General features: G+C 42.4%; 1 protein-coding gene across 1 annotated transcript in view; it reads right to left on the bottom strand.

Annotated features, from left to right (window-relative positions):
• Positions 1–2341: 2341 nt before the first annotated feature.
• Positions 2342–10186, bottom strand: part of LOC116067384 — a 12239-nt gene continuing 4394 nt past the window's right edge. Inside the window, exons 2-9 of the mRNA XM_031323808.2 lie at positions 9215–9265; positions 8901–9053; positions 6812–7030; positions 4908–4940; positions 4228–4260; positions 4100–4132; positions 3080–3112; positions 2342–2421 (exon numbers count right to left, since the gene is read on the bottom strand). Of these exons, the coding sequence (XP_031179668.1) occupies positions 2342–2421; positions 3080–3112; positions 4100–4132; positions 4228–4260; positions 4908–4940; positions 6812–7030; positions 8901–9053; positions 9215–9265 (635 nt within the window). The remainder of the gene's footprint in view (positions 2422–3079; positions 3113–4099; positions 4133–4227; positions 4261–4907; positions 4941–6811; positions 7031–8900; positions 9054–9214; positions 9266–10186) is intronic.

The raw sequence follows: 10186 nt of genomic DNA, 5'->3' as shown, positions 1-10186 counted from the left end.
ATGTTTTTGCTGCTGACAGACTCAGATTATTATTATTAAGTGTCTGACAACATCATGGAAAGGATTCCTACCGAGATAGACCTTTTAGTTAAAGAGTAAGATCCTTTTAGTTTAACATGAAACAGCCCCAAAATCACGTCACCAAACCCACCAGACTCCATGTAAATAATCAGTACTTTTAGCGTGTTTAGAGCCAGCATATTTCCACCAGACTCCATGTAAATAATCAGGACTTTTAGCGTGTTTAAAGCCAGCATATTTCCACATTTAAATGGGTGAATTAAGTGTTTATTTCAACCAAACCAGAGTGGTGATTGTTGGAACAGTGGAACGATGAACCAAGACGGCTTTTGATAGTTTTATTTAGTCTAAGTTTTATTTTATTTACTTTGAATGAAGTGTGTTTTACGCTGATAAAAGTATTGATTATTTACATGGAGTCTGGTGGGTTTAGCGAACCCAATTTCCTGGATGTTTTTATGTTTAAAAAAAGGATCTTACTCTTTAACTAAAAGGTCTATCTCTGTAGGGATCCTTTCCATAATGTTGTCAGACACTTAGAATAATAATCTGAGTCTGTCAGCGACAACAACAGAACTTTTAGTGTACCCTTTAACTCTCAGGTAGTTAAAGGTGCAGTAGGTAAGACTTATAAAACTTTCTGTCATATTTGCTGAAACTGACCCTATGTTCCAGTAGAACTACATGAAGCAGGTAATAAAGAAATAAAAAAAATAATAAATAATAATAAAAATAATAATAAAAAAAAATCTTGCTCCTCTGGCACCACCTACAGCCTGGAGTGCGATTTGCAAAAATCCACCGCTCCCTGTTCAGATGCACCAATCAGGGCCAGGGGGGTGTCTAACTGCGTGTCAATCACTGCTCACGCATTTCGTAGCGTCCTCCCCTCCCCCTCCCCCCACGCACGAGCTGCAGATAGGTTTCTCCCTTGTGGGGGGAGGGGCTTAGAACACAGTTTTGGGCTTTAGCAGAAAGGGGGGGAGGGACTGACAAGTTGTCGACGTTCACATTTTTTGGCTAAGTCCTGGATCTTCCCAATCCTACCTACAGCACCTTTAAGTGAACAGTAAGTGAAGTGTAGAGAAAGTGAATATAATACTAATACCTGTAGTTTTTGTGGTTGCAGGCACCAACATACCTGTGTAAAATGAATAATATTTTTACGTTAACATCATAGAATGAATGTGATACTAGGGCTGTGACGGTATTGTTTTTTTTATTACCGTGGTAAAGAAGCAACATATCACCGTGGTATGGCGGTTAACCGCAACCTCCTTACTTATGAAAAAAGCATAAGTTAGAGCGAGAATGGCAGGGTGCCTTAAGTGAGTGATGTCAGTGCCCGTGTGGTCGCACGAGGAGAGCAAGCGGAAACGGAGAGTAACGTATGAATGCTGCTGTGAGGAAAAGCGAGAGGAAAAAGAAATAGCAAAAGTGATGCAAAGTGAGTTTAAAGTGAACAATAAAACAACAAGCTTGAGCTTCTCAAGACACAGTGGCTTTATCTGTTGTGAATATTGCCGGTAAAGTGAATGCCGTTACCCCCCGAAAAAACATCGGCTTAAAGGTCCTATGACATGCTGCTTTTTGGATGCTTTGGATGTCCCCCAATACTGTATCTGAAGTCTCTTTTATATAGACCTTAGTGGTCCCCTAATACTGTATCTGAAGTCTCTTTCCCGAAATTCAGCCTTGGTGTAGAATTTCAGCCACTAGAGCCAGTCCCACAATGAGCTTTCCTTACGATGTACCATTTCTGTGTCTGTAGCTTTAAACGCTATTGAGGAGGAGAGGGGCAAGGTGGAGGGGGGGGAGGGTGGCCTTGCCCAACTGCCACTTTGCTCGTTTGCAAGCCATGATGTCTCTCTCTTTGTCATGGGTGGGCCAAATTCTCTGGGCGGGCAAAGCAGAGAAAGGGGAGGTAACCTTTCTCCTATGACCTCATAAGGAGCAGATTCCAGATTGGCCCATCTGAGCTTTCATTTTCTCAAAGGCAGAGCAGGATACCCAGGGCTCGGTTTACACCTATCACCATTTCTAGCCACTGGGGGACCATAGGCAGGCTGGGGGAACTCATATTAATGTTAAAAAACCTCATAAAGTGAAATTTTCATGCCACGGGACCTTAAACCTTACAACATATGTTAACACTACAGGCATTGCGGTGATGTGGTTATCGTCACAGCCCATTGTGATACAAATACAAATAACTATGATATAAAGTAAACATAGTTACCTATCCTCTTTGTAGGAACGGCTGCTGTGGTACCTGAAAGAGTTGGTAATGTAGATCATTGTTTTAGAGTTCATGAGATGGTTATAAAAGTACAGATGATGCAGGATAACACAGATGTGTGATGTTACCTGGATCCTCAGCAGGTGGGCTGGTTGCAGCAGCTAGATAAAAATTATGAATATTGATTTGTGATTTATAAGATTAACATGGAAGTTGAGCCAACAGTGAAAACATAAGCGTTGCGTAAAGCCACGTTGTGCAGCTATTTTCATTTTGGCGCCCATGTTATCCAATCTGTCCGTTCATACGGGGCGTGGAGTAGCGGCGTCGGCCCGCGCAAGCGATTGTGTCGAGCCAGGCAGGTATATAAATAAAACACATAGATTCATGGTGATTTTGGCTGTCTTGACTTCTCACAGCGAGACACGCGATCAAGCACAGGGACAGACACAGACACACACACCACCACCACCACCACACACACACACACACACACACAGAGATACACACACACACACAGAGACAAAGACACAGATACACACACACATACACATACACAGACACAGACACACAGACACACACACACACACACACAGACACAGCAGGCTAAACGCTTACGTGCCCGGTGTGTTTTGGCTGTAACGGTACTGTTATAAGAATGTTTAATGTGTTCTGTGTTCTTGTCGGGAAACGGTGTCTGTAGAGGCAGTGACTGTATCATCTGTTAAAAGGTTAATACTAACCTATGTTACGTAAACAAGTTGGTGAGACAGAGTTATACAACTGAAGAAAATGCATGAAACTAAGATGTAATGTTACCTGAAACCACAGCAGGTGGGCTGGTTGCAGCAGCTGTTTTTAAACAACAGAAGACTTGATTTAGTGTCAAATATTTCTGTATCTAAGTATATTTATGCACATGAAGAACTGTGCAAGGCATATACATGTACACAAAATCTAAAACCCTGTCTTGAAAATATAAATCAGTGTTTAAAGACGATGACCCCCAATCTTGCACCCGGCCCAGCACAGCGCAAAGCCCGACGCAGTTGTCAATTTCCTGTCCAGCGCCCACATCGTTTAAATAGCAAATGCACCTGAACCCATCTGTGGCCCATGGTCTTACAGGGAGGTGTGTTCAGGTGCATTCTGGGCGTGTTGGTCTTACAGGGAGGTGTGTTCAGGTGCATTCTGGGTGTGCTGGTCTTACAGGGAGGTGTGTTCAGGTGCTGTGTGTACACACACAGGGACACACAGCAGCACACACAAATGCAGAAGATTACAAATAATAATATTACGGTGCAAATCCTCCATCATAATAGCGATGCTCCAAGGTCCAAACGCGCCTGGCTTTTAAAGGGAATGGGAGATGATCTCTGATTGGTTGATTGCATGTTACGCCCAAAACACACCTCTGATTAATGAAGACACTAAGTACAACCCTTTTGAACCATGCGCCTGGCACACGGACCCTTTTTTTCGCCGTCAAACTAGCAAAAGTGGATTTGGACATTGTACATATAACCTTGTGACCTCCTATGACCTCATAAAGGGAAGATTCCAGATCGGCCCATCTGAGCTTTCATTTTCTCAAAGGCAGAGCAGGATACCCAGGGCTCGGTTTACACCTATCACCATTTCTAGCCACTGGGGGACCATAGGCAGGCTGGGGGAACTCATATTAATGTTAAAAAACCTCATAAAGTGCAATTTTCATGCCACGGGACCTTAAACCTTACAACATATGTTAACACTACAGGCATTGCGGTGATGTGGTTATCGTCACAGCCCATTGTGATACAAATACAAATAACTATGATATAAAGTAAACATAGTTACCTATCCTCTTTGTAGGAACGGCTGCTGTGGTACCTGAAAGAGTTGGTAATGTAGATCATTGTTTTAGAGTTCATGAGATGGTTATAAAAGTACAGATGATGCAGGATAACACAGATGTGTGATGTTACCTGGATCCTCAGCAGGTGGGCTGGTTGCAGCAGCTAGATAAAAATTATGAATATTGATTTGTGATTTATAAGATTAACATGGAAGTTGAGCCAACAGTGAAAACATAAGCGTTGCGTAAAGCCACGTTGTGCAGCTATTTTCATTTTGGCGCCCATGTTATCCAATCTGTCCGTTCATACGGGGCGTGGAGTAGCGGCGTCGGCCCGCGCAAGCGATTGTGTCGAGCCAGGCAGGTATATAAATAAAACACATAGATTCATGGTGATTTTGGCTGTCTTGACTTCTCACAGCGAGACACGCGATCAAGCACAGGGACAGACACAGACACACACACACACACACACATACACAGACACAGAGATACACACACACACACAGAGACAAAGACACAGATACACACACACATACACATACACAGACACAGACACACAGACACACAGACACACACACACACAGACACAGCAGGCTAAACGCTTACGTGCCCGGTGTGTTTTGGCTGTAACGGTACTGTTATAAGAATGTTTAATGTGTTCTGTGTTCTTGTCGGGAAACGGTGTCTGTAGAGGCAGTGACTGTATCATCTGTTAAAAGGTTAATACTAACCTATGTTACGTAAACAAGTTGGTGAGACAGAGTTATACAACTGAAGAAAATGCATGAAACTAAGATGTAATGTTACCTGAAACCACAGCAGGTGGGCTGGTTGCAGCAGCTGTTTTTAAACAACAGAAGACTTGATTTAGTGTCAAATATTTCTGTATCTAAGTATATTTATGCACATGAAGAACTGTGCAAGGCATATACATGTACACAAAATCTAAAACCCTGTCTTGAAAATATAAATCAGTGTTTAAAGACGATGACCCCCAATCTTGCACCCGGCCCAGCACAGCGCAAAGCCCGACGCAGTTGTCAATTTCCTGTCCAGCGCCCACATCGTTTAAATAGCAAATGCACCTGAACCCATCTGTGGCCCATGGTCTTACAGGGAGGTGTGTTCAGGTGCATTCTGGGCGTGTTGGTCTTACAGGGAGGTGTGTTCAGGTGCATTCTGGGTGTGCTGGTCTTACAGGGAGGTGTGTTCAGGTGCTGTGTGTACACACACAGGGACACACAGCAGCACACACAAATGCAGAAGATTACAAATAATAATATTACGGTGCAAATCCTCCATCATAATAGCGATGCTCCAAGGTCCAAACGCGCCTGGCTTTTAAAGGGAATGGGAGATGATCTCTGATTGGTTGATTGCATGTTACGCCCAAAACACACCTCTGATTAATGAAGACACTAAGTACAACCCTTTTGAACCATGCGCCTGGCACACGGACCCTTTTTTTCGCCGTCAAACTAGCAAAAGTGGATTTGGACATTGTACATATAACCTTGTGACCTCCTATGACCTCATAAAGGGAAGATTCCAGATCGGCCCATCTGAGCTTTCATTTTCTCAAAGGCAGAGCAGGATACCCAGGGCTCGGTTTACACCTATCACCATTTCTAGCCACTGGGGGACCATAGGCAGGCTGGGGGAACTCATATTAATGTTAAAAAACCTCATAAAGTGCAATTTTCATGCCATGGGACCTTAGACCTTACAACATATGTTAACACCACAGGCATTGCGGTGATGCGGTTATCGTCACAGCCCATTGTGATACAAATACAAATAACTATGATATAAAGTAAACATAGTTACCTATCCTCTTTTTAGGAACGGCTGCTGTGGTACCTGTACCGGTAAGAGTTGGTAATGTAGATCATTGTTGTAGAGTTCATGAGATGGTTATAAAAGTACAGATGATGCAGGATAACACAGATGTGTGATGTTACCTGGATCCTCAGCAGGTGGGCTGGTTGCAGCAGCTAGATAAAAATTATGAATATTGATTTGTGATTTATAAGATTAACATGGAAGTTGAGCCAACAGTGAAAACACACCGGGTGCGTAAGCGTTGCGTATAGCCACATTGTGCAGCTATTTTCATTTCGGCGCCCAAGTTATCCAATCTGTCCGTTCATACTTTTGAACCATGACCCCGGCACACGGACCCTTTTTTTCGCCGTCAAACTAGCAAAAGTGGATTTGGACACACCCTAAACGCACCTGCACCAGGCGCTTCACGCCGTGCGCTGAGATCATTAAAATAGGGCCCAGTGACACAGTTTCATCCACTCTCAGTTATAATGCCGGAGTGCCACAGGGCTCTATTCTAGGTCCTCTCCTCTTCAGTTTATATGTCAATGATCTGCCTTTAATATGAGTTGGAGCTGATGTTAAATGTACGCAGATGAAACAGGAATATATTTACATGGCTGTGCATTGTACATTTCCTTCTCTGCATGTCTTGTTTTTTACCTTTTCTCTTTTTGTCCTCTGTCCAGCTGCTTCATGTTTCTCCAGCACTTTTCTGGTTTCATGTTTTTTATCGTTAATGGTTGATTTAACATCTGGGCAAGTGTCGACAGTTTAAAGGTGCACTATGAGTTCCTGTGTGGTCACTTCTGTTGACGTTCCAAGTACATTTCAAACAAAACAGAGCAAGCTAACAAACTAGCAACATACAAAAACTGATCTGTTACCTTTGACATCACCACAGAGACTTTCACACTCCTTCACGGAAAAAAAGAGGTTCCCGTTGGACACACTTCCTCTGAAGTGAAATCCTTCACAGCTCCCACTCGACACGTTGTAGAAGTAGAAGTTGACAGTGGTGTCTTTAGGTTTGCCTCTATTGTCAGTGTTGTTGCTGAAGCGAATACGGGGGGTTTCACCGTAATCCACGGGCCGATTGCAACGGACTAAAGTGACAAAGAAACAGAAAGGTCTTCAGTTTCCCTTCGTGATGGACTCACACGTCATGGAAAAGAAACATAGGACTCTGAATCACAACTCAATAAAGGCTGACATGAACAGTTTGTAATTAGAGTCTTACACTTTTCATTGCAGAGAGCCTCACAGCTTTCCAGGGTATCGAATAAGTTCTTGTTGGACCCACAGCTACCAAAGAGCCGCTCACATCTGTAACTGGTGCTGTTGTAGAAGAATCTGGAACTCTCCGACTGGCAGCTGCTGTACTTTATGAAGTCCAAACACCGATCTGGAGGGAGAAGATTCAATGATTTAATCATGCAGCTCTTATAGAGTTTCCCAGATGTTATCGGACCGATATGGATCAAATTGTCATAGTGAAACGAGTCATTTCGTGGGGGGTTGTGACGCTCGAAAAAATGTCTCCACTAATTTACAGACCTTTCTTTCTCTGTGTAAGTCTGTGGGTAAAAGTCTTTTGGTTCTGAGGATATAACGTGATGGACACGGAAGTTGTCATTCCCCGGTTTGGACGCTATGTTCAAGAGAACAGACTATGAGCTGTTTATTCACAAAATGATTACTCGGGATCGACGACAGTTCAGCTAGACGTTCTACCGGTTGTCCCTTACGTTTGTTTCGGAAAACAACAAGATTTTTTGGAAGAAGATGTGGACAGTGCAACAAGGCAGACCTGCTCGGTTCTTTCGGGGGAATGATTGTAAACATTTACAAATAATATGTTTAGGGCATTTCCTCTCTAACTGGGAGGTTTTGGGAGCTTGATGGTGTTTTAAGCCCCCAACGTCTCCTTCCAGACAGCGCTGTGACCGCTGACTTCAAGGCACCTAACCCTAACCCATCCTGGGCGTTGCGTTTTAACCCAGACCTAACCGGCATAACCATTGCCTAATCCTAGTGAGACGTTGGGGGCTTAAAACACCGATAAACGTTTTGGGACTGATTGGTGGGATTGCTGTGGACCAAGTACACACAGAGATACACTGGTAAGAGCCAATGAGGTTGAACCATGTATCAGATCATTTAAATAGCTCACGTTACTGTATTGGGTCAACAGTTAACTTCATTTAATATTGGATGTGGAGTTTTCTTTTGCGGGGTGCAAATGTTCCACCAAAACAAGTTCCTTCCTGAGACTATTTAGCAGAACCACCATTGCTGCATCTGGAGCGTTGCACCGCCAAAGAAGACTGTGATTGGTTTAAAGAAATGCAAACAACCCAGAGAGTTTTGTTCTTCTATCCCAGAATGCATCTGTGGTGCAGCCAGACGTTACTCCATAGCGCTACGAGAGACTGCAAGAGAATAGACAGCACTGCAACGATTCAACTGTTAGATTAGCAGGCTCCTCAGATCAAATTGTGGTCACCTACATATTTTCTTGTCTTTGTTTTGGTAGTTGTAGCATTTGGTGTAGATTAATCGTCAGATCTTTCAGTCACGTCTCGCACCCATGTCTAGGTCATGTTTACATTTTCTTTGTTATATTTGCCTCTTCTTGTTTTATTTTGAAAATCATTCTGTTTCTCATTCCAGGTCACTTCACTTGCGATCTTTGTCTACTTTCCCACCAATGTGATCACCCTAAACAGTGGCTGGATTACAGATGTAATATAATTTATTTTAATTTGTTAACCATTGTATTTTAGGATGCCTATTGTCAACTGGCCAGGGACTACAGCTTTAAAAATAGCCGTAGAGGCTAAAGCTGCTCCTTTTACTGTGCAGTCAATTAAAGGGGACTGTCTATGACATTATAAACTAATAAACTAAACTAAATTATGGCTAATTTGAACAGTTTATGATTAAGACATAATATATATTGAACAAGTTTCTTACCGTTGTTATAGCAGAGAGTTGCACAGCTTTCCAGGGTCTTAAATGTGTTCGTGTTGGACCCACAGTCACCGAAGAGCCGTTCACACCTGGAACTGGTGCTGTTGTAGAAGAATCTGGGACTCTCCGACTGGCAGCTGCGCTCATAACATCGAACTAAAGGATGGAGAGACGGCACAAATTATTTTGCATGTTATTGCATGTTTCCATCCGTTACTGTTATGCAAATGTATGAAGTTGAGTTGACTTTAGTGTGTTTCCATCCACCTGTTTTTATGTGAATTAATATTTTAAAATGAAAATAGGTTTGTTCTTACGTCTCTCGTCAACTGCTCCATGTGCACGTTTCATGAGATTGGCTCTTTGTTCTGGGGAATAGAGACATTAGTCTTGGTGTCTATTTCGACAATGCCTTTAAATTTGAGTAGCAGATTTCCTCCGTTGTCAGGTCTAGCTTCTTTCAGCTGAGAAATATAGCCAAGGTAAGGGCCTATCTACATCCTAATGACTTAGAGAGGCTGGTCAATGCCTTTATAACTTCACTAACTATTGTAATTCTTTGTATATGGGTTTAGACCAGTCATCTATTCAATGCCTGCAGCTAGTCCAAAACGCTGCTGCCTGCCTTCTGACAGGACGTTAGATAAAACAAAGTGGTGGAGCGAGCTAGAGAAAGAACAGAGAGAGAGAGCGAGAGAGAGCGAGAGAGAGAGAACAGCGGGAGAGAGACAGATAGAGAGAGACAGAGATATATATATATATATATATATATATATATATATATATATATATATATATATATATATATATATATATATAAAATTTGTTTCGGTCTCTCACATAAACTAAACCCTAACCCTGTAACTCATCTGCAACAGAAGATACCATTTAGAAAATGTGTTAAATTAACTTAAATTAAGTAACTACTATTACTACTTTAGTCAAGGACAGCCCTACCTCTCATTTAATAATTTAATAAATGTAGGTCTATCTCTTTTTAAAACTGTTCATATTTGTATTTGCCAACAATGAAGCCATTTACTGTCTCCATGTGGAATATTCAGGGCCTTAACTCTTCATTGTTTGGATGTAAAAGTGAAACCCCTGAATTCAAAGACAACACCAAAGACACTGACATCATCATCCTCCAAGAGACCTGGTGTAGACCCGGCTCTGTCACTCACTGGCCCCCAAACTACAGAGAAATCATGCTGTCATCAGTCAAACTCCCTACTGTTAAAAGAGGGAGGGACTCAGGAGGGATTATTATCTGGTACAAAGATGAAATA

This window comes from Sander lucioperca, chromosome 5, assembly GCF_008315115.2.
Source record: "Sander lucioperca isolate FBNREF2018 chromosome 5, SLUC_FBN_1.2, whole genome shotgun sequence".
Classification (NCBI taxonomy): domain Eukaryota; kingdom Metazoa; phylum Chordata; class Actinopteri; order Perciformes; family Percidae; genus Sander; species Sander lucioperca.
Note: the sequence above shows the minus strand (reverse complement) of the source record. Positions and strands in the feature narration are given on the sequence as shown.